General features: G+C 43.8%; 5 protein-coding genes across 5 annotated transcripts; 3 read left to right on the forward strand and 2 right to left on the reverse strand.

The window, feature by feature from the left end:
• Positions 1-528: 528 nt before the first annotated feature.
• Positions 529-2765, forward strand: EAF02_007335 (uncharacterized protein; the record flags this gene model as incomplete). Its single annotated transcript, XM_038903383.1, has 4 exons — positions 529-735; positions 821-1623; positions 1683-2063; positions 2126-2765. 4 exons carry the CDS (start codon positions 529-531, stop codon positions 2763-2765), a joined length of 2031 nt encoding a protein of 676 aa, XP_038756862.1.
• Positions 2766-13373: 10608 nt separating this feature from the next.
• On the forward strand, positions 13374-13973 carry EAF02_007336 (uncharacterized protein; the record flags this gene model as incomplete). The annotated part of the gene is made up of 1 exon (XM_038903384.1): positions 13374-13973. One exon carries the CDS (start codon positions 13374-13376, stop codon positions 13971-13973), a length of 600 nt encoding a protein of 199 aa, XP_038756863.1.
• Positions 13974-16940: 2967 nt separating this feature from the next.
• Positions 16941-18266, reverse strand: EAF02_007337 (uncharacterized protein; the record flags this gene model as incomplete). Its single annotated transcript, XM_038903385.1, has 1 exon — positions 16941-18266. The coding sequence occupies one exon, from the start codon at positions 18264-18266 to the stop codon at positions 16941-16943; it is 1326 nt and encodes a 441-aa protein (XP_038756864.1).
• Positions 18267-20438: 2172 nt separating this feature from the next.
• On the forward strand, positions 20439-20798 carry EAF02_007338 (uncharacterized protein; the record flags this gene model as incomplete). Its single annotated transcript, XM_038903386.1, has 2 exons — positions 20439-20673; positions 20728-20798. The coding sequence occupies 2 exons, from the start codon at positions 20439-20441 to the stop codon at positions 20796-20798; spliced, it is 306 nt and encodes a 101-aa protein (XP_038756865.1).
• A 1271-nt stretch (positions 20799-22069) lies between these two features.
• On the reverse strand, positions 22070-23998 carry EAF02_007339 (uncharacterized protein; the record flags this gene model as incomplete). The annotated part of the gene is made up of 3 exons (XM_038903387.1): positions 22070-23204; positions 23260-23849; positions 23903-23998. 3 exons carry the CDS (start codon positions 23996-23998, stop codon positions 22070-22072), a joined length of 1821 nt encoding a protein of 606 aa, XP_038756866.1.
• Between the last annotated feature and the right edge of the window lie 594 nt (positions 23999-24592).

The following is a 24592-nucleotide window of genomic DNA, read 5'->3' on the forward strand; positions in this document are numbered from 1 at the left end:
ATGTATCAAATATAGCACATGATTATAAGCATACTGGGTATTCTTGAATCCTATAGGCTTGAAATAAGTGGCGCTGTTTAGGCTGCAATCAAATCGTTCCTCAAAAAATAAAAAGTATAACACAACATGTTACTACCAACGAAAATTTGAATCTCTATCTTCTAATCCTTCAAACTAATCTTCTTCAGGTTCATAAACTAATATAGACCAGTGTAGCCTTAGCATTCTCGTTTTTGACATGATAGACGACTTGGAATGAGAATTAAACCTCTCACATCTACGCCCCTTGTCTGCGATCTGATACAACCTTATGCTAGACATAATCCATCTAACCTCATTTGCTCCTCGGTTCATCGCCACTTTCATACTTGATCCGGACCTTTTACTCCTTTGTCACTTTTTAAATAATAGCCCCACCTGCTCCCACCATCACTTAGTCAAAGATATGATTATATCTATATTTTGAATTTCAATTCAATTGATTACACAATATCAGGTGCAAAACTTCACACTCTTCTTTCCAGCGATATGAGTACTACCACAAAAAGTAGCAATTCAAACGATTTTCCAAATAATAGAAATACCTCACTAGGAACAAAAAGTTCTGATAGTTGTGCAACCTCTGTATCCTTTGATAAGAAGTTGGAGAGTGCAGATTCCGTCACAAAAGCGAGAAGAGCTCCGATATCGATCACCACAAACGCTTGTGTCAATTGTAAGAAGGCTAAAGCGAAGGTAGTTAGTTCATTTTAATATTCTTCAATTTGAATTATGGAAGTGAAAATCGAGGCGTAATTACTTCTCACTAAAGTCTACATAGTGTAATGGTAAACAACCTTGTACTCGTTGCACCAGCCAGAGGAATTTATACCAGGAAGGATGTGTTTATGAGCCGCATACCAAGAACGCGAAATCAATACTAGTGAAGCAACTTAAAGAGAGCCATGATATCAAACGCAAAGCGGAAAAAATCTTTGCACGGCTTGCGAATGACACCGAAAACGAACATGATATCCTCGAGCGTATTAAGAATAGAAAATCGATCACGGAAATAGCTAATTGGCTAGAATCTAAAGAGAGCAATAGTGTATCCCAATCGTCTAGATATGGATGTTCCAACAACAACCTCGACGATGATCTGCCTAATGAGTCTTCTTGGACAACAATAACAGACGATGACGAAGTAATCTCCCATCTTATGTCCCTGTATTTTACATGGGTTCACCCCTTCTACCCTTTATTCAATGAAGGTTACTTTGTGGAAAGTATGAATCAAGGGTTGGACGCATTTTGCTCGCACAGTCTGTTTAATGCCATCTGTGCCATGGCATGCTACCTCCACACCAGCATGAACGACGATACCATTGACTACAAACAAATGGGCTCCCAATTCTCTGATTTGGTTAGGAGCAGCATCGACCCGCAAGACAATAGCCTAACGAACATCCAAGCATTTGCGGTCATGTTCTTGGTACGCTGTGTAGAAGGGCAAGGGCTTAGTGGTTCAATATACCTGATCATCGCAAGAAGATCTATAGAGAGCCTCAGACCAAACAATAGTGATAGCGTTAATTATCAACAAGCTTTGAGGGAAACGATTAAAGGAATAAATAGCCTAAATGTGTAAGTGCTCAGCTTCCTGCCTAGTGCAAGTCTACCAAAGGCGTAACTAACACCTTCAGCGAGTGGGCTCAGATGGCCTTCAAGATGTCACCAGCTTACATTCCAGACTTGCAGCCAACTCAATCAGCTAAGGAGATAAGCTTATGGGAGGATGGAGTTGACAATCTCAGTTGGGCGCCGTATCGATTCCCTACAGAATTCACAAGTGTACCGATATTCCCCTGTTTGACGGCAACCACCAATCGTGAAAAAATGAAGCTCGTTGATATCATTAACGATATTACGATACTCCTTTATAACACAACTGGTCCTCAAATATCTGCTGAAGCTTTGTGGATCATTTATCGCAGATTGTTGACTTGGTATGAAGATCTACCAGGGAGCATCGCCAGAATAGGTGGAGAAGAAATTCAAACGCTACCACATGTACTTTCGTTGCAGTAAGCTTAATCCGCTATTGTATCCACCAGATCCTATCATAAATCATCAACTGACTGCTCAGTACATTATATAACACAGCAGCAGTCTATCTACTAAACCCGCTATTGGGGTTCAAAGAACCCCAATTTGATGCACTGGTTAGACAACATGCAAAGGAAGGGCTCAGCCTCATTATCGATCGATATTGCTTTCAATATACATCTCGCTACCAACCCGTCTCCCAAATATTCGCTGTACTATATCTAACTGAGGTTCTGATTCAATCCTCTCCAGCAACTACTGAAGACTCGGACAAAGATGCTTTAGCACTAATAAAGGTAGCTACTGATATCTTGACAGAGTCAAATAGTAGCTTTCCTGTTGCTAGAATATTCATGGGAATGCTTCAAGAAAATACAAGGAGATTGTTGACCCCGTTGCCGAATGAACTTGAAGATCTCTTCCGTCGTAATTGTCGCATATCGAAATTTCCTTTAGACGATGCCGTCAATGCAATTGGAAATATCACTTATGCTCAGCCAGTTGAAGAGATTCGAAAAAGATTTCATTCTGATTTTAAATATAGATGGATGATGCATGCCGCTGCCGGATATCCCAAGACCTTCTACAAACCGTCGATCTCACGCCAGCCTTCAGGTGAAGAAACAGGTGCACAGAACCTAATGCGAATTCTCAACCTGCAAAATTACAATACAGATTGACGTATTCCTCTGAAGCAAGAAAGAAAGCAATCTTTTTTTTTTCTTTTTTTTTCTCCCTCCATTTCCCAATATGATTTTCAGAAAATAGATATATTTCGCAAATTGTAGTTTGAAATGAAGAATACACTATTATTTGTTCAACAGTTTGTTCAGTCTGCAAAAAAATTCTGATTTTGTATCACGGTGCAAGAGATAGGTACTAGGTAAGATGTATGATATTCTACAAGGGTGGAAGAAGGCGCTGGATGAGCGCCGACTATGTAGGGTATGGATGCCTAAGGCATCCACAAGACTACGCTGTTGAACCCGTGACATTTTGGTCAGAATAGTACTGCTCGAGATATTTGCTGAAATGGTCATTCGACTGATACCAATACCACTGATAAACGTTGATTAATATGTTACAACGGATTAGTAACAGGCTGTAGAATCACCAATGTATAGGCTATAATGGTATTATAGGCCTCAATAATTCAGTTACAATATATTAAAGGACATTAAGCACCCAAGGAAAGCCTCAGGCATATATATAATATTAGTTATAGAATATCCTAGAAATGTAGGATACAGTTTTTAGGATAATAGATCTTAGGAAATACTGAATAACGTAGTTTAACACCGAGTGGCCCATATCATCGAGTGGCCCACTTCAAAATACATACAAAATTCGTCCGTGCGTAGCCGTGCACTTTCTTTATTTATTGATAGAATTTTTAAAAATTTGAAATTAGAATATTTGATTATATAAATATTATAAAAATCTAATTTGTTTTAGAAAATTCAAATTGATATATGATTTATTATTAAAATAATATGTTTGTAACGAAAATCGTGACAATTTCGATTTTTTTTAAAATATAATAGAAATATTTATATAAAAACTAGATTTTTAAAAAAACTAATTTTTTATTATTATTTAATATCTTTTTCTTTTACAAAAATAATGTTTGGTTATTAAAATATAAATGTTAGAAAAAGCTTAATATTGGTGTATTTTGAAGTGGGCCACTCGATGATATGGGCCACTCGGTGTTAAACTACGTTATAACTTTACAAACATTTTGCAAAATTATATTAGTAATTGTTGGTATCACCATGGGGATGGTGAAGTCAATATAGTACTATGGTTCACACTGTTGTAATATTGCTTAGGGTTCTAAAAGCTAGGACTACGAAACGTATTGCTGTAGTGCCGAAAGGCGCTAGCGCAAGCGCTAGCACGGTCACATGATCCCTATCCCGACAGTAATATCCCAAGGGATTAGCCCTAGGATAAAAGATAAGCTAGGACAATAGGAATTACGGGATATGTGTTATGTAATCAAAAACCGATTGATTTATTGATCGACTTCAATACGAAGATCTATATAGAGAATAGGTTTCATTACAATGTAAAGTTTCGTACTTAAAAACAATCATTAGTTTTATTACTATAGTTACAAGAATTGCAATCATTACAACCGTATCGAATTCCTACTTGAAGTCTAATCTAAACCATCTCGAGAGATCTCTAAACATTTCCACATAACTCTAAAAGCAGCTCCTATAACATCTATTTATAATTAAAAAGGTATTATAATAGAAGTTTAAAAGAATCAAATGAAAGGCAATTCAAATTATAAGTCCGTTTTAAATATAATTTTTTAATTAATTCTTTTAACAATTGATAGTTTAATGAATAATTACTAATTATCAATTGTATTAGAAAAGATACTCATACCACATATCACACTATACTATATCTGTTACGTAAGCGGACACAATAGGAGTTGTAAGCTTTACCACTACGCCACACACGCAATCTGTCCAAAGGCACAGTATCAGGGATTGTTTCCTGATAGCTTACTACTATATATATATCCATTATAACAGAGCCCTCCTCTTTAACCTTTTCGTCCCGAAAAGGCTAGTACAGGGGCTATTTATACTATACTATAGTCAACCATATGATTTGTAATAATAGAATAACACTCTTCTATTATCCAATACCCTCACCATTAATAATCCCATTATTAATGATCAGAATATCCAATCATTAAGCAGATACATCCTCGTCCCTAATTCGATCCACTTTTCAATTGGTTGTTAACCCAGTTCCAATTAAAAGCCCGAATCAGAGATCCCAGAACGATATCCACAAGGTAAATCCCTGATACTCTGTTACGTAAGCGGACACAATAGGAGTTGTAAGCTTTACCACTACGCCACACACGCAATCTGTCCAAAAGGCACAGTATCAGGGATTGTTTCCTGATAGCTTACTACTATATATATATCCATATAACAATATCGAGATTAGCCCGCATATGACTCTACCGAGTCCACACATATATATCGTATCACTATATAGAACTTAATAATATTAAAGCTTTTCCACCAACTCATATATAATCTTTTAATAAATTGTTTTATTTATTAAGAAATATATTCTTTTGTATAACAAAAAGTTTTTATTGCAATTGATATACTTCAGAATACAATGAATCTCCTTTGATATATTGTGTTATTTATTTATTTATTTATTTATTTATAGTAATTAACGTCTGTTTTGGACCTCCCTAAGGGTATATAGACGTGCTAAGATAAGGAGCTATTTGAGCGGCGTGATCGTCGCGACCGAATTTAGCAATTTAACTTCAATGCCAGGGGCTGTTCGCTCCTCTGCGGGTGCGATCCGCTTCTGCTTCCAGAATGGTGCGTCTGATCCGGGTTGTTGATGGGGTAGAGCTTGGTTCCCGGATGGATAGGCTCATTGTAAGCTCCGATCCCTTTAATGGAGGAGGGGAAGCGAGGGTGGATTGTTATTTGTTTAGCCGAGCAGCGAGGCTCTTGTACAGTATATTGGGTTTGCGGTTGTTTTTGGAGGTGGAGTGAGTTCGAGTGATCAGTTGAATGATGAGTTTATAAAGAGCGGGGGGGTGGGGGGGGCGGGCTTTTGTTGAAAAGGTAATCCCTTTCTAGGGGACCTTTAGTGGTTGGGACATATCTGGCTGTAGAATCCTGAATCTACAATCAGCTGAATGAGCTTGCTAGGTGTGTATAAGAGTTTCTTTATGTATGTGATCGCCTGCTTGTTGGATTGCATCTCTGCAGGGGCAAGGGGCCAGTCTGAGCGCGTTAGATTGTTTATCATGCATTTGAAGAAGTGATACGGTTCCTTTGCGCTGCCGCATGAGCAGTCCAGCTTGTTGTTTTGATGACCAAATCGCTGATGATAAGCGGCGTAATCGCCGTGGCCTGTCTTCATAGCTAGCAGTCGGTGTAGGACTGCTCTCGGCAGAGTTAGTTCCTTCGGCTCCTTTGTACTGTATTTGGGGGACCACTCCCTGTAGCCAGTGGAGAGAGAGGTGATCATCTCTTTCCACCAGTTAGTCTCTGCGTGTAAGCGCTTCTGGTGGGCGATTGATCGCACACCGCTGATTGTCGGTAGCTTGTCGATCGCCTGGTCCATAGGTCCGACTGCGCCTGCGTCTGCCAGGCGGTCTGCTTCCTCATTGCCTTCGATCTCCATATGGCCAGGTGACCATTTCACTCTGATATCGAGCTGTTTCATTGCTTTATGGCACTTATGGAAAGCCCATTGCGATGTGGGCGGCGCGCTTCCGCGTACGCCCCAGATGACCGACGTGCTGTCAATACACATCCAAATCCGGCCCCCTGGGGGCTCTTTGAGTGTGCTGATCAGGTGCTCTAGCCCCCGCCACGCTCCGATCGCCTCTGCATCGAACACATGTGAGTCGCTCCGGATCTGCTTGGACCCAGAGGCTAGTTGGGTGCCATTGCGGTATATTACGTATCCGTAGCCGACGCAGTGTTTGCGATCGACGGTTTGTTCTGACCCGTCGGAGAAGATCGTGTAGTCCTCGGGTGGGAGTTGCTGCCACCACTCTTTGAAAGCTTGAGCTGCTTCTTCTTTGGTTAGTCCTTCTGTTGGGTCCGCTCTGCAGCCTGTCGAGAAGTGCGGGCGGAGTAGCTTGGGCCGTTGAGTCTCTGGGATGAGGAGGCCGAGCCGCTGGATTCTCGTGAGGGGTCCTCTGGCTGTGCCTGCTTCTCGCCCGCGCTTTCGTATTATGGGTTTTAGGCGGCTCACTAGCAAGTGCTGTTTATCGATCGTTTTCAACCGTAATGCGAATCGCAGCTTGGCGTGTTCTAATGCGACTATCCCCGATGGCAGACCGGCTTCCTTGATCAGAGCTGCGATCGGTGTAGTTCTGTATACCGGGATCGCTCCTCTTGCAGCAGTATTGATCACTCTGTCGATACAACGGAGATGGCCTTTGATACCTGTGTTTTTGATTGTTTGACTTGGTCCAGGTTTCTGTTTACCAGCGTACCACACTTCCGTGCCAAATAGCGCCACTGGGAGGACGCAGGTGATCACTGCTTTCCTGAGGTATGAAGCCGGTGGCCCATGCAGAGTGCGGGCGATCGACCTAATGTGCGAGGCCACTTTCATGGCTTTCGCTGTGCGCATTTTGACGTGTTGTAGGAACGAGAGCCGGCGATCGAAGAAGACTCCCAACCATCTCAGAGTTGGTTGAGCGCTCCCGCTTGTTGCAATTGGTACTGGAGTGATTATCAGCTCCGGGTTTACTACTAGTGGTGGATTGGTAGTGTCGTGTTGCCTGGTTATGTGTAGTAGTTCGAACTTCTCGGGAGCAAATAAAATTTTATTTTCCTTGCCCCATCTGATGATCTGCCGTACTTGACGTTGTAGGATCCTAGCATTTGTAGAGAAATGCTTGGAAGAGTGATAGATCGCGATGTCGTCTGCATAGCCAAAACGGTATTTGGTGTCTCGATTGAGGAGCTCAGCAAGGTATAGCATATAGAGTATAGGTGACAATGGGGACCCTTGGGGGGGTACCACACGCTACTGGGTATTCCTCTGTTGTAATGCCTTCGAGTCTCACCCTGACTTTTCTATTTGTGAGAAATGAGTCTATCAGTTTGAGCAGCGACGTTGGCCATCCTTGTTTGATCATTCGGCTTAAGAGACGGCGCTTTAGAAGGGCATCAAAAGCTCCCTGTACGTCCATCGTCACAATTGACACCACATTACCAGTGGCTAATGCGAGCTCCGCGTCGTGGGTGAAAGCAGCCGCTAAATCTGTGCCCGATCGTCTGGGGAGCGCTCCACAGTGTTGTGGGCTGATTACTTTATGTCTCAGAGCCGTCCAGGATATTTGGCTGGCTATATACCGTTCGAGGCCCTTACCGATGCAGGAGATCAGAGCTATCGGTCGCCACGACCGTGGAGATGTTTTGTCTTTCTTACCTGCCTTTGGGATCATTACTACCTCCGCCAGCTTCCATCTTTCTGGGTAGTAGTTTAGAGCTAGGCACGATGCAAATATCTCCCGGATCAGTGATTTGACGCTCGACCAGCATGCCTTGAGGAGGCGCACAGTGGCTCGATCCACTCCTGGTGCAGTGCACGAGGCTCCTATGACGTGCTTTTCCACCTCTTCCGCCGAGATTGTTCTTTTCCAAGGGAGGGTCCCCTTGTGTGCTTGGTTACGTAGCGGATCGTTTGGTAGATCATCGTCCGCCTTGAACCGATCCAGAACCGCTGTAAATAGAGCATCCGCCTTCTCTCTTGTATTGCAGATCTCCCGCTCACCAATTATTAGAGGGGGGGATTTCGCATTGCTTTCGGGGGTCAGCTTATGCCATCCCATGATCCGATAGAGTTCTTTATCGTCCTTGACCCCGTCTAGGCGCATTGCCCAATAGGATCTCTTGGCTTGTCGCACTACCTTTTGTAAAAGGTGTGTAGCGTTAGTCTTCCTTTCCGGGTCTGTTCCCCTCCGTGCCTCTATATGTGCTCGATGAGCTTCTCTGCACTCGTCCGTCCACCATGGCGAGGCTTTCCCTGCTTTTCGATCGATCTTGCCGATAACTCGGATCGCCCTATCTAGCGCATTCGCAAGCTCACTGACGTGGGTTTCGATCTCGGTCGTAGTCTGGATATCTGAATTATTGAGATGAGCTAGTTGGATGGCCATTAGTCCATCCAATCTCGGCAGATCCGCCTCCTTTATCCGATAGTGGGACTGATCCCACTCTGTTGTTCCACGGCTCGTCAGACTGGTGACCTGAGTAGCGTGATCAGATCCGCAGTGGAGTTCTTCCAGTACCTCTGTGTAGGCGAACGGTATGTTGGAGAAGGTCAGGTCTATCACATGCCCTCTTGCGTGAGTGGGTATGCCTGGAGTGCCTATAAACTCCATGCCCTGCTCGTTTGCCCATGTTGCGAGCTGCGCCCCTTGATTGGCTGGGGTCACCCCCGGTTCCCACAGCTCGTGCTTTGCATTAAAGTCCCCTCCTACGATTGTATGCTCATTTGGGATTAAGTGCGTGATGTAATTGATAATGTCCAGAGTGCACGGGGCTCTATAGACGTTCAGGATCGAGTATCCATTGACTCGTATCCAGAGTAGGTCTCTGTTTTCGAGTCGTCTCATTTGCTCCACCTTCAGGTGCGCGCCCTTTCGTATGTATGTCATAACCCTAGGGCCTTGCTCGTTCTCCTCCAGGTCTCCTCGGAGGCTCCAGTTGTCGATCGGCTGATATCGATCGTATGCATCGTGATTTTGTGTTATTGAGTTCCAGTATAGTCTTGGCTCCTGTACACAGATTACATCCAACTGAGCCTCAGCTGCTAGTTGTAATAATGTAATATGGTTCGCATGTCCCCGGCCTACATTCGCCCAAGCGATAGTGAGGCCTTTGCTTTCCTGAGTGTGCTCGTTGATTGTGCTACTCATAGAGAGGATCTAGATGTAGTGTCTACTGTTATGGAGGTCTCGGCATCACTCATCTCCAGATCTATTGGAGTGAAGGCTTTTTCTGCTAGGGATTCTATATTGAGATTCCGTTGGCTTTGGCTGCGAGCTGGGCGAGTGCGTAATATGGTTGGTGCGATCGGCAGACTAGTGCTGAGCCTGCGTGGGCGCTTGCTGAGGCGTTCATTCTCATAAGCTGTGATCCTCGCTCCCGGGGTGACCGGGGTTTCTGCAGTTGTTGCTCTAGGGGGTGAAGATGATTCAGAGGTATGGTTTGCCTCGTCAGCGTTCGCTTTGTGCAGCGTCTCGTAATCCCTCCTGCCGATAGCTCTGACTGCAGTCAGTTCCTTTGCAGTCAGGATGATCCGTTGCTTCGCGTGGACCCTAGGGGCAGCCGGGCAGTTGGAGTGGCCAGCGCGGAAGGGCCCGTGGCAATTGGCGCACTGAGCTGCTCTCGAGCATTGTTGGTGTACGGGTGCACCCTCGTGCTCAATGTTCGGTTTACCGCAGGTCGAGCATCGTAGGGCTCTGTTGCAGGTGAAGGGGTTACAGTACCCCTGGCAGCCTGTGCTATGGAGTCGGATTTCCCGGGGTTTGTCTAGGAGAACCGAGTAGGAACTGCTATTGAAAAGTCGGAACCGCGGTACTGCAGTGTTGAAGCCGATGATCCAGGTGGCTCTTTTAGTGATCGGGTTGACCCCGCTACGCGCCAGTCGGTAGTTGACCGGCTGTTTGCTGGTCTGAGCTATAATCTCCTCTTTGATAAGCTCAGTAGGCATAGGAGCAGGAGCCCCTTCGATGTGGTAGAAGTCGTGAGGGTACTTGCGGTACTGCATACATGAACCACCTCTCTAGCCTGCGCATGCTTGTTGCATGGAGGGTTTTAAGGATCCGCTCCACGTTTTCTGCTTTCATGATCTCCTCCCGGCAGGCACTCGAGCTGCACCGTAGAGTCCATCCTGTGTTATTCCTTTGAAGGAAGGGAATCTCTGCTAGTGTGAGTCCAGTGACCGCTTCCTTGATTCTAAGTCGTAATAGAAAGGGGTTTGCTGTTGAAAGCAATGCTTCCCCATTGGCTATAATGAGAACCGTTTTCTCGATCCTATCCTTCTCCCTTTTGAGTCTGCGTGCCTCCGTACGCTCAGTGTTCGTGCCTCCAATAGGGACAGTGCGTGCTGTGATAATGGGGGCTGTAATATGACTTTCTGCCTCAGGCACCATCAGAGTTTTCAACGCGTCGGTGTAGGACCTCCGCGTGTTACTTCCTGGCTGTGGGTGCTCTGTTGTGAGCCCTGTCCATCGATCAGGAGTAGCCTTTGCCGTTCCCAATAGTGTGGTGATGATCGTTCCTTTGATATTCACTGCGAATTTACGTTGTTGGCCCTGAAAGCCTTGCGCGAGCTTGTCCGCTAATGCTGCGAACGCCTCGATCACCTCCCGTTTTCTCTCTCTGTCTTGTCGATCCACTCGAACCGACTCTTGATTGCAGCGAGGGCAGAGCCTGCAAGCGAACCTACAATTGGTGGAGGGGCAATGCTTGCCCCTGGGAAGATGGTGCTTGGTTGAGGGGGGATCGCCTCTTGGGTTAGGGAGCCGCTCGGCGCGCCGGGGGCGCGCATCACCGGCGGCATAGTGGGAGTCTCCTGTGAGGCCCCTGAGTGTAGTTGTAAATATATAAGATGTGTAAATAAACTATAAATGTAAAACGAAAATCCTGTGATATATTGTGTTATAATATCTTTAAAAAACCTTAATTCTTTTACAATTTCATATAAAGACTTATACTTTCCATTTTGAATTCCTAATACTGCTTCAACAAATCGAGATTCCATTTCCTATACTTTTAAACTTTTTCAACAGACTATTATTAAATTGTTGCTTTTTTGATAAAGTGATCCCCCACAATTAAACGCATTACGTTATTAGACGCATTACGCCATGACTTACGTTATATATTTTCGAGAATGACCCACAATCCCACATCCTCAATCATCAACACTCAACCTTCTCTAATCGCTTTATTGAGAATACACAAACTCCCTCCGAGTTTTCAATTGAATTTGAAAGCGTTATGACCACAAGAACGTCTTCCCCAAGACTCACAATCTACGACGACCCGGCGCATCAACAATGTGATTTCAATGGAACAAAAGACATCTCATCTCATGAGCCAGAGCAGGCTTCAAAACTTTATATATGCGAGTCAACAGGCTGCGGAAAAAGCTAGAAAGAGGCTCGATATCTAAGGGTACATCTAAATGACAAGCATAGTACCGGTCAACTTTTTCAATGCGACCAATGCGAAGAAAAGTTCAAAACTCCGTTTCGCTTGAAGGAACACCGTCTTAACCACTACGATAACGCGCGACCTTATGTATGCCAGTCAACAGGCTGCAACAAAAGATTTAAAGAGTCTCGATATCTTTAACGTTTCTCATTACGCAAAGGAACACCAAAGTTTTGCTCATAATGATAAGCAACCTTATGGGTGTGAACAATACAGAAAAAGTTAAAGCTTTCTGGTTACTTGAAGCACCATCAACTAACTTTTCCGAAATACCATTCAAACTCCTCTGAATGTTCTAGTACATCTTGCAGCATCTCCATTCCTGATGCGTTTAAGGAAACCTTGGAAAAGCTACTCCTGATTTTCAACTGTTCCCAACTCCGCATATGCGAGAATTGGAAAGATTATTGTGGTGATTAACGGCAATTACTATGGTTGGGCAGTTGTTAGTATTCAATGGGGATTAGTATATAGGGGAATCGCTAATGACAGGTTGAATGACGAAGGATGGTCTACCGATGTGATGCGGTCGGAGGTGATGCGGTTGGAGGTGATATGCTGTACCATAATGTTGGAATAATGTTTGCGTGTTGTTATTGATAAGCAATGAATGAGGCCTTTGCTATTTGATAGGTTGCATATTGTTATTACCCTGCCATCGCTGTTGTTTCCACCTGTTCTATCTCCGCATTTTCTTTCGTTGTGAAATGTCCCATAAATCTTACTTTCATAGATTTTTTGGCTTCCAGTACATTGGGTTATCGTCCACTCCTTCTCAGCATATCACAATTTACCAGGGCCACCGACAAGGATATCAAGCGGAATGAAGGCCTTCATTCTGGAGTTGTCGCGTGTGCTGACTACACAGATCATTTGATCACATGGAATACCTTTGTCCTTCGAATATATCCTCAAAAAAACATCATTGGCAACTTTCTAGTATTGCCTTTCCTGGCATGGATGTGTGTTGATGATTTATTCACTGTATTCACGGCTTCCTGCATAAAGCCGATTAAATTACCCCGCACCCAGTGGTCGCAACGGGTGTCTTGAGTGGTACGGCTGGCTACGGGCACCCGCGGATACGGGTGGCGATGGGGATGAAAGAAGCTATCCCATATGGGGTGGCTTAAGCCCCCTCAACTTTGGATGTGTTTGATTTTTGTATACAAAATACATACAAATTGCAAACACCCCCTACCATCCACTTGTTTTTTCTTTTTCTTTCTATATTCAACATGGGCACCAGCAGGGACCCGCGGGTATGAACGGGGGTTTTGAGCCACTCACAACGGACGAGTATTGGGATCTCTGATTAATCCTCCGTTAATAATGTCTTGCGGACGGGTATTGAAAAATTGACGCGAAGCCCACCCGTTGCAATCACTGCCCGCACCCTGATAGAAACAGCTTTAAAACAAAGCTCAATCGTATCTATTTCTTTTCAACTTGGCAAATCCATTTTTCTCTATAATCAATGAAACCTGACAAGTCCTTACTGCTTCACTACACGTCAAAATCTACCTATTCACGATGGTTCATCGTATCAACCCAGATCCAAACAACGTTGACGTCGCTTCAGACAAAGACCTGGCCAGCATGTTGGACGAGTTTTGGTGGGCGGTGATGCAAAGATCTCCTAAATTCTGCGGAAGTGACGGCCCAGACTTTCAAACCTTTGCAGCGTTTGTTAATCCTGAGTCGGAGTGCTTTATGATGGGAGTGAGTTCTGGTGTGACTTATCACTTCAAGATTGCACCCTCTCCGAATCTCAATCAGTTTCAACAGCGCCGGGCAGATGAGGCTTTGAATGATTTGCGTAGGGCATTCTGGGTAAAGATAGCTGAAGCTCAGGAAGGCGACCAAATCAAATGGCAGTATACGACTTATGATACCTCGCAGAAGTCCGATGACGATCTGCTTGCTCTGGGATTTTTGGGTGAAGCTGTCTTGGAGATTCGACGAGCTTTTCAGAGGGGAGAAATCTACTGCAAGGTGACAGATGATCAAGGAAATGTTCTTCAAGGAATCGTCCCCCCTCAATCTGGACCTGCGGTCAGACAACGATTTTTCACTGGAAGAAATGTTTTGCAGGAATTGAGGAACTATGGGGTTGCGCTTGATGGTTATTAGCTGCCTTGGTCATAGTTTGCAGTTCATGATCGATTTTATATTTGGAGGGCGCTTGGAGAAAGAAAACTCACAGTTGTTTTTATCGATATATTATTTTTATGTTTTCTAAAGGGTTGTCAGAATGCGTTTTTCGTAAAAGAGGAGGCATTGAGATGGATGGTATTGAGACCATGAAAGCTGTGCTATACATCTTCATAGCATCATAAATATATGCTTGATATCATTAAACATACACGAATTGCGTTCCTCAATCGGAGATTATGTTGTCAGGTAGACTGTGTAGCGCGTAGATGCGGCTGACGAAAGAGTCTACGAGCTCGTCCGTCGTCAAGGTGCGTATGCCAATGAAGTGTCTCATTTTTTAGTCTGCATACTACGACTGAAATGTGTTTATGAGTACAATCGTAGTAAGTGCAGGTGGGGAGCAGGGTGATGTAGTCTATCGAGATATCCGACCAGGCTCTGAAGGGAACTTGTAGGGGGCGGAGGAAGTTCGGTGGGGCTGACTTGGAACACTTGGTGCGTATGCAGAGTTCGCAGGCCTGAACGTAGGCAGCGATCTCCTGGTGCATCTGGGGGCACCAATAGGTTCTGGATATTAAGTCGATTGTATTAGTTCGGCCGGAGCGGCCTGCGGGGCCAGAGGAGTGTATTCTGTAGATGACCTGGATTTTAATCCATAGGCAGCTTCGGTAATAGATCTTGTTGTCGGACACTATACAGTCCTGCATAGCGACTCGCAGCATTTTCTTGAATCCCGTTGACCATTTCCGGACGATGAAGTTCTTTATCGCGGCGCTCAGCTGTTGAGTCATCTCGGATCTCTCGTAAGTCCTGGTGATTGGTGCGTCGATTGGTTCATCATAGGTTGGTACAACGAGGTTTGCAGGGGCGAGTCGAACTCCCTTTTTAAGCTCATTGTATAGGTCAATGTCGAATGTGGCTGTTGGCAGCACTGTGTGTTCACTGTTCTTGAGGCGTTCGTTATCCTCTGTTGAGAGGTCTGGTCGGTCTTCTCGTTTCTGGCTGAGGGCGTCTGGTCGGATGGCTTTCGTCTCTGGTCGGTAGACAATGCGGAAATTGTATTAGTAGAGGAACTCTGACCAGCGGACTTGTCTTTGATTCATTGCTTTCGTCGGTGTGAAGTACTCCAAGCTTTTGTGGTCCGTGAGGATTTCGAACTCATATTGAGAGCCTTAGAACTCCGAGCGCCATTTCTTTATAGACTTTGTAATTGTGAGTAGTTCTTTTTCGTGTACTCGGCTGTAGAGTGTTTTGATGAGAAGTAGGCCACCGGTCGAAGTACATTGTCTGAATCGTATTGGGAGAGGACGCCTCCTGAGGCATAGTCGGAGGCGTTTGTTTCCAGCACTGTTTTCTTGTTGTGCTCAAAGTAGGCGAGAACCGAGGCCGTGGTGAAAACATTCTGTAGTGTGAGGAAAGCGTCGCGCTGCGCGATACCCTAGGTCCATGCAGAATATTTACGGAACAAATCATTGAGGGGGCAGCAGATCTTGGAAAAGTCTCGTATGAATCGTCGATAGAAGTTGGCGAACCCCAGGAAGCGTTGAAGGTCCTGACAGATCTGTACTCCGCCGCCTGGTTTTGTGGTTAGTAATAGAAGTACGGTGCTGCGAGATCTTGATTCGCGAATAAATCCCTTACTCAGGTTGTCATCGATCCACTTGCGGACCACGCCGAGTTCCAATGGTGATAGGGGGCGATTCTTGAAGTAGGGGGGCTCCTTTTTAGGTATTAATTCGATCTAGAGGGTGTTGAGCTTCTTTTTAAAGGAATCGCTAGTAATATGGAACGAGACCCCATTAACGATATCGTTTATATCGAGTAGTCTCTCTTGCCGCGCCCGGCCGCCGATCAGGGAAACGAGGTGCAGGAGCTTTTCCGCCTCGGTGTCGAAGAAGGCCTGGTCTACCTCCCAACAGATTTGCAGGCCGAGTTTCCAAGCGGTGTATTCTTCTTGGCAGGGAATCGGTCCTGTCTTCTCCCCTTTAAATGGTTCAGGGTTTCTAGAGTTCTGGCGGCGAATGCCATCGTCGCCATTGTACTGCGGCGACAGGTTGCGCTGCAAAATTTGTATCAATTGGAGCTGGGCTTGGAGTTGGTTTTTCCATTGCGGATTTCAGCTGGCGTTCCGTGTCGAGTTCGTGTTGGAGGTGGATCGCTGTACGGTGAAGAAGGAAAAGAATTGCTGATAGTACTACATAGGTGATTGGTACAGTCCTTTTGATCTTAAGTGAGCGTTTGGAGCGGGGTAATGGTGTGAAAGATGGTGAAGGGCGTGGTCCTCTAGGCTGGCTAGGTCGGCTATTGCTACTAGTCGAAAGCCGTTTTGATGTCGTTGCGGATTTCTTCGGGGCCAACGGCTGACGGTGAGCCGATGGCAGAGCTGTTGGGGGTGGCCATGATGGGGCAGGATATGGTTGCGGAGGCGTGGACGAGGTGGGGTCGAGGGCGGGGCGCGAGGACGAGGACGATGACGAGGTTTTCTGATATGATATTTGTCAGGTCGTATTGCTACGGGATAGCAACGGAACCTTTGGAGGGTAGAATATACTATCACGAAGCAAAGGATGGGTGAAGGAGGCGCCGGAACGGCGCTTAGTAAGGAAGTGGGTGCGGTGTCACATGAGCGCGGTGTGCCATATGACTAAGCTTATTGAACCTGTAACATCAGCTATTGATTAGACCAGCAACTCCATTTCGAATGCCCTTTTAGAGGTACTTAAACAGGGAAAAGTAGCATCGTTGATGTCTGATGATATACAACCTTCCTAGCCATTTCAGTTCCAGGATTGATCAAGTCTGGCACATAGTATTCCGCTTGAAACATATATAGTATATGCTTCCTCGATACATAGTGAGGCTGATAAAGTTGTAGTGCATTAAGATGAGAAGATGAGAAGATAAGAAGACGAAAATAGAACACATTGATTGGTATTGAATGAATTACATTTTGATTAGCTTGGAAGTAGTGCCATGAGCTCCCAAGCCTTTCCGTTTTCGACAAACGGTTTTGTTGTTCTCCTTGCTATCACTATTACCACCACTACCACCCCCCAGCTTGCCAAACTCTGCCAATATACAAACAATACAAGCACTTTTCTGATCATAGTATTTGTCTTTGTTGCAGCTAATGTCCAAAGCAACAGTACGAGCAGTATCACCCAGCTTTGTAAAATGCTTTAACAACGAATTCATCTCGACGTCATGCTGCATTCTATTAGCCCATTGAATCAACCTAGCTATATCTGAAATGAGCCATGAATTCCTTTCCTGCCATAACCCGAGAGTATTATCAGGATCAGAATCAAGTGGATCATAGAAAAACAATGCAGAACACCAGAGTAAAGTAGCATCAAATACGGTAGCATTTGATGTGCGAATACAATTACCTAGAGTTGAAAACTTGGTAATCAAACGTTTGTGTTCGTGAATATTTGAGTTTATTCGTATTGCTGTTTGCATCCATTTTAACAACTTCGAGCTAAGCAGTTGTGATACTTTTGAATCGTGTGCGAGTTGCTGACTTAGTTCCCGAGAATAGAGGCTAGCGAGCCGTTCCTCATCCGAATCTATATCGGAATCCATCTCGATATATCTCGAATGCTTTTCCATATCATCCAAGTTCACTTCACCATCCGACAACTCTCCACGGCTAGGAGAGAAAATGCCATGTACCGATGTAGGGGTAGGGCTGATTGGAGTTCGACCCGGTGTTTCTGCAATCACTGCTTTGATAGTAGTGATTAATGGCGTGTCCTGTTCGAAAATGATTGGTGACAGGGGAACCTGTATTTCCGGAGATGGCTGAGGATTCTTAGTGTATGATGGTAGTAGTGATACTGGGTAAAGTCTGCTCCATTCCACTAATTCAGGCATTTGCTCGACGTATATTTCCTTTATTGTGTGTATATCGGTAGGAATATCAGTATTGCTTAAGCGACTACGAACTTCTTCCAAACCCACTAGTGCATAATCATTTGGCTTGATATACACAGTGAATGTTTTCGTATCGGATAGAGATTCAAAGCCACGGATCAACTCTTTTGAGGTGTAATTCCGAGGCTTAATGGCTGTAGTGTTCTTCTTCTTTGTAAGAATAAGCCCCTTGGTAATCAGATCGAATTGTAAACAAATAACATGTACTGAATCACTGAGTCCAGCGTCGTGAATAGCAGAAGCATCGAGACGAGATAAACTACCGATATTCGATATCAAACGAGGCGTAGTAGTATCTGAGAAGTTGGTATCAGGAGGAACAATCAATAACATCTCTATTTTCTGCTTATTGTTTCCAAGTATAATAGATACTTCAAGAGAAAAGTGAATGTGAAGATGCCCTTCTTTATCATAGTATATACCTATAAAAAAGTTGAGATTCTGCCCATTGCACCTCGAACGAGAACCTAGTGTACAAGGTGTACCCGATTCATCTTCCCACTTTATAAACACTCTCTCGCGAAGGATAAGTTTAAGTTTGAGTTTCTCAATCAAAATCTCGGTTGGATTCGACATAATTTACTCCTATAACTATAATTAGCGATAAACACAATAAAAAATAATATTAGCTCACACTTTAGGTATGATTCCCAACCCACCCAGGCTATAAAGCAGCCTTTGCCCTTGAACAAGATGAAGGATAGAAGCGGTTCACAAAACCTAATATATAAACAGGTGTTGAAAAGACTACCACTAAAAGGGCTGTTCCAATCAACAGGTGTTGAAAAGACTACCACTAAAAGGGCTGTTCCAATCAACAGGTGCTGAGAAGACTACCACTAAAAGGGCTGTTCCAATCAACAGGTATTGAAAAGACTACCACTAAAAGGGCTGTTCCAATCAACAGGTGTTGAAAAGACTACCACTAGAAGGGCTGTTCCAATCAACAGGTGTTGAAAAGACTACCACTAAAAGGGCTGTTCCAATCAACAGGTGCTGAGAAGACTACCACTAGAAGGGCTGTTCCAATCAACAGGTGCTGAAAAGACTACCACTAGAAGGGCTGTTCCAATCAACAGGTGCTGAGAAGACTACCACTAGAAGGGCTGTTCCAATCAACAGGTGCTGAGAAGACTACCACTAGAAGGGCTGTTCCAATCAACAGGTGCTGAAAAGACTACCACTAGAAGGGCTGTTCCAATCAACAGGTGCTGAGAAGACTACCACTAGAAGGGCTGTTCCAATCAACAGGTGCTGAAAAGACTACCACTAGAAGGGCTGTTCCAATCAACAGGTGCTGAGAAGACTACCACTAGAAGGGCTGTTCCAATCAACAGGTGCTGAAAAGACTACCACTAGAAGGGCTGTTCCAATCAACAGGTGTTGAAAAGACTACCACTAAAAGGGCTGTTCCAATCAACAGGTATTGAAAAGACTACCACTAGAAGGGCTGTTCCAAACAACAGGTGCTAAAAAATACAACTCTTGTGTACAACACGCTATAAGAGAGAGTTTGATTTGTAATAGATATTGTGCGATAAAGATAGAGAGATCGAGGGATAGGGATAGAATGTCAGTGCTGTGCGATGGTGATGGGCGACGGTGGTGGGTGATGGGTGATGAGTGATGGGTGATGGTGATGGTGTGGGTGATGAGTGATGGTGTGGGTGATGGTGATGGTGTGGGTGATGATGATGAGTGATGGATGGTGATGAGTGATGGGTGATGGGTGATGGGTGATGGGTGATGGTGATGGTGTGGGTGATGAGTGATGGTGTGGGTGATGGTGATGGTGTGGGTGATGATGATGAGTGATGGATGGTGATGAGTGATGGGTGATGGGTGATGGGTGATGGGTGATGGTGATGGTGTGGGTGATGATGATGAGTGATGGGCGATGGTGATGAGTGATGGGCGATGGTGATGGAGTAAAAATAGAGATAGAAGACTGGAGAAGAGATAACTAACTATTCGTAGATTAATGAATTTTTTAGTAAGCATATCAATAACCGAGGCTATACAATAGTGCAGGCAATAATCAGGCACAGATTTTTCTTTCACAAGTGGAGTATTGAATTCGATTAATTCGTACTATGACAAGACCGAGTCGGACTTCTAAAGAAAGGCCGAAGTACCTACCTAATGCATAAGTGGAGTTGTAAGACACTGAGGGAATTAAAATTCTGACTCTTCGTACTATCACAAGACCGAGTCGGACTTCTAAAGAAGGAGAAGTACCCACCTAATGCACAAGTGAAGTTGTAAGACATTGAGGGAATTAAAATTTTGACTTTTCGTACTATTACAAGACCGAATCGGACTTCTGAAGAAAAGAAATTGCCGAAAGTCCGTAGCGCTCAATGACAAGTGTTATCACACAACCGTCGTTTGGTATCAGTTTAGATATTTTCATTGGCAACTGATAATGATCTGACTAGCAGAACTCTCCTGTCTGCCGGTTGATGCTGATTACTATCTTGTGAATGACGAATACTGTTTGAACGAATGCCTGTCTACGGATGTCTCTTTCCGGTTCCCGTTCCCGTTCCCGTCAAACTAGTTTACGAGTTTTCAACCACCACGTCAAGTCTTCCATCGACACATAATTTGCAAAGGGCTGGACAGCAATATTCAAGACAGCAGTCCCCTTCTCGCAAGAACGCACATCTAGAAAAGATGCTATTTCCCCAAGATCAAACAACCATTTCCTTCCCCAATCAGCAATCCTCCTGGCATCAAAGTATGTTATTCTTATTCTGATACACTACAAATCTAACTCATTAAATTTTCACAGATCGAGAATCGTCAATTAAAGCGAAAACGGTCACAAAACGAAGCCACAACCCCTTCTATTATTCCTTTTGAAAAACGGCTCCGGTCATCGACCTCACAACCTCACACGGAGGATACAGCCTGCAAGAAGATCGACCCACTTGAATATTGGACGAAGGAACTTCGCTGGCCGAACGAATACTTTGAGCCAGAGAATAATATGAATCATCTACTTGCAAAGAAGAAATCTTCTTCAACCCTTCGTAGCAAAATAGTGGGAGGAAGACGCTGAAAACGGGGTGCAAATCACCGGCATCTAGGTACCAATAGATATCTTTAAAGTTAGAATCGTGCTTCTCTAAGTACTAATCGTACATGAAATGAGCCCCTCTAACAAACTTATTCCGTAAGCAAATCACTCTCACCCATAAATAGATAAGGTGAAACCAACCCAGAAGAATAAATCCTGTGAGAGATAGAGAATATAATGACACCAAATCTTCTTATTCTCGGTCAATATCGGTTCATTCAATTTAGAAAATCTGTTCACCAAACATCAGGCTGTGTAGGTGGTGGGACTGAGCCCAAGTGAACCAATCATCAAAGACCGTGCGGTAGTAACCACTTTTGGTCATTTGACAGACCATTAATTTCTAGCCTTGTCCGCCTTGTTATATCCTCTGTTGAGCCTCATCCTCTTCTAATTATATTATTTAGTCGTTGTTCGACTCGTCTTTTCTTATTTTCCCTTCCTTTTTTCTCGGAACTTCTTTGCTGAAAACGCCCGATGCAAGTGAAAATATCCTGCTTCTATTCTACTATGCATCCTGATCTGCTAACTATGGTGTATTTAGATTGAATAACCTCAAGTCTTGGCTCCACATTTGCACCATCATCCAAACCCGATTCATTTCCTTAGCACCTCTCTTTCTATGATAGGGAACACAATATGTGCGTATAATTATTGAGATTTTCATTTTAATTACTGACTTCTAAAATAGCTAGAAACACTACCGCACACCTGAGAATAACAACTCGTTGAAATCCAGCTTATCGCGATGCCTGATGTACAGCCTCCCTTCGTCACCTCAAAGTCCGATTCTAACAGGGAGATTTTAGGGCAACCAAACAACTGGTGGGGATTACGAAAACATCCCATGGCACACATTTGAGGATATTGATCAGCCTAGATTAATGTCATGGGAAGCTGCATCCAGTTCTGATCATAGCTATATAGGCATTGGAACAGGGGGTGTGATTTCTACGCATCTCAATACCAATGTACCTCAAGAAGATTATGAGCTTCCCGGTGGATGGTCAGTACTGGTATCAGATGTTAAAAGATTTAAGTTGGTTATAAAACCTTAGTACTTATACAAGGTATACATAACAATTTGACCAATCGTGAAACCCAATCTTATTTCCACCTCATAATCATCATCATTATTGCTGTAAGGAAATATCTTGAAACCATAAGGACTTCCGGGTTCTTTCTGTCTCTCCTCTTCTTGTCTATAAAGGCTCGTTTCGATACCATTCAAAATTATATCAGGGAATAGCTCTCTCAAGTCGTCGCATCCTCTCATAATGATCTCTGAAATATCCTTTCCAACGGATGAGCATATCCATATTTTGTATATAAAATCCTGAGTGATATCCGAAAACGGAGCAATTACTCGAATAGCATCGGTAAATTGGTGGTTATCATCTCGAAGCCTCTTTCGGCTTCTCATCATACCATCAACAAGGCGCTTTCCAAGAATGTTCTCCATTCTATTCCTGTCCACCGGGCACAACCCTACGAGGGACCGCCGTTCAGAGACGCTCTGCGGTGGTATGCAATCCGTTTTTGAATCAGAAGCTGTTACTGAATCAACACGTTTCCGTTTCTCGCCAGAGTTGTACGGCTTCAATGATGAATCTATATCTCTTTCCTCCTTGTCAGGTTCTAGATTTACTAGTATATCTGAACCTTCTACCTTATCATAGGACTGCGCCGCTTCTGTTGGGTTTAACATAGAGGATATTGAAATGGAGTTGCGATCAGAAGGCCTTGCTTCGATGAATGGGCTGGCACCAATAGGTCTTGATTCTGCGGATGAACCTCCAGTAGATGAATTCCCAGCAAATTGGATTTTAATTGATGAACCCCGAGCAGATGTACCCCGAGCAGATGGACCCCGAGCAGATGGGCCCTTAACGGATAGACCTTTAACGGATAAGCCCCTAATAGACGGATCACCAGCGGATGAACCCCAAGCGGATGGGCCCCTAGCGGATGGACCACCAGAAAAGGGCTTTGGCTTGGTATTTAGACTGGCAGCGATATCTGCGGCATCATAAACTTCCCATCGGAATGGACCGAGCACGGAATCTAGAATTTGACTGGCCAAAACATCCGCCCCAAGGTGTTTGGATAATTCCATAATGCCTATGGATTTGAGATGAGCCATAGCTTCATCAAACTCTCCGCCTTTCAGCGAGTTTGAGTTCTCCCATCTAGACGAAGTGATTAGTAAATTATCTTTCAAGAATAAATATAACATTATCTTACATATAATCTGGTACCTGTGGAATCAAAAATAAAGCGCCTTTGTCAAGAGCTGTGCATACTTTATTATATTTGAATCCAGCATCAACCCAATGATGTAAATTTGCTTGAACAGTGGCCACTTCATCAGCTATCTTCTCAGATTGTATGAATACTTTGCCCAATCGTTCATAAAGAATGTTATGTAAATTGTTCGTCATCATTTTTTGCCCATGTCCTATCAACAATGCAAGTTGATAAAAAAAAGTGACATAAAATCTCCAAAGAATAATATCGTATTCTTGTCGCAAACGGAGATCTTGCATTATGAGATATGCTTCAATAGCAGCAACCTCAATTGACTGTGTAGATCCTGAATTCTGAATAGATCGCCAGAATTGTACGGGATTTCCCTTCCATATTTCATACTGATATTGTATGCTAGCAGGCAGAGTGATATTTTGAACATTGATAATTGTTGTTAATGCACGGCCCTTCCATTGCTTGTTTTTGGTTTGGTTGGGCTTGCGAGAAAGTTCTTGAGCTAATTCTTGAACTATACTTTTCGATTCTGCTGAAAAGGAGGTGTAGAAATCAACAATAAGGCTTGTAAACTGCGAATCAAATTACATCTCTGTCACTATTCAAATAAGTGGGAATTACACACCCCCTTCACTCGCAATAAACCTTCAAATTCCTGTGCTTTATCAAAATATTCCATATGTTGCATAAAGTCACCAACGGTATACATATCGACCGGCATATTCAAATAATGAGAGAAGTTCGTAGAAGTTTGGGCTGATTCGTTTTCGTTCACTCTCCGAATAGTTTACGAAGAAGGTTAGGATATTTATGTACGCAGCATTGCTGACGCTGCATGATCTTCGCTTAGAACCCCAGGAAGTCCGAGGGTTCTTGCAGGGATATTTCTCAAGCTAATAAATCATTTTCATCAATTTTCCAAGTCTTTTACGAAAAAGGTTAGCTTGAGATTATATGGAGTAGGTACTTTCACACTCTTTATCGTCGACTCCAATTCCTTTACATAGCCATTTACTCAAAATTCAAGGTAATTATCAAATATGCAATTAGTTGCATCCTTCGAGAAAATGTAGGTGTGCGTGCAATATAAAAGGATAAGTGATTCTCAAATTGACAACTGATCCAAAAAGTCATTACAATATTCATCTTCTATACTTTCACATCAATAAGAATTCGTTTTATGTTCATTTCACATATCCGAGTATGTTTATTGAACAGCCAGTCGAGACACTCAACAAGGTCTCCAACGAGATCCCCAACGAGATCTCCAATAACGAGGTCTTCAATAACAAGGTCCCCAACAACAATGAATTAA

The sequence above is a fragment of the Botrytis sinoallii genome (assembly GCF_014898435.1).
Source record: "Botrytis sinoallii strain Bc 23 chromosome Unknown BSIN_012, whole genome shotgun sequence".
Lineage (NCBI taxonomy): Eukaryota > Fungi > Ascomycota > Leotiomycetes > Helotiales > Sclerotiniaceae > Botrytis > Botrytis sinoallii.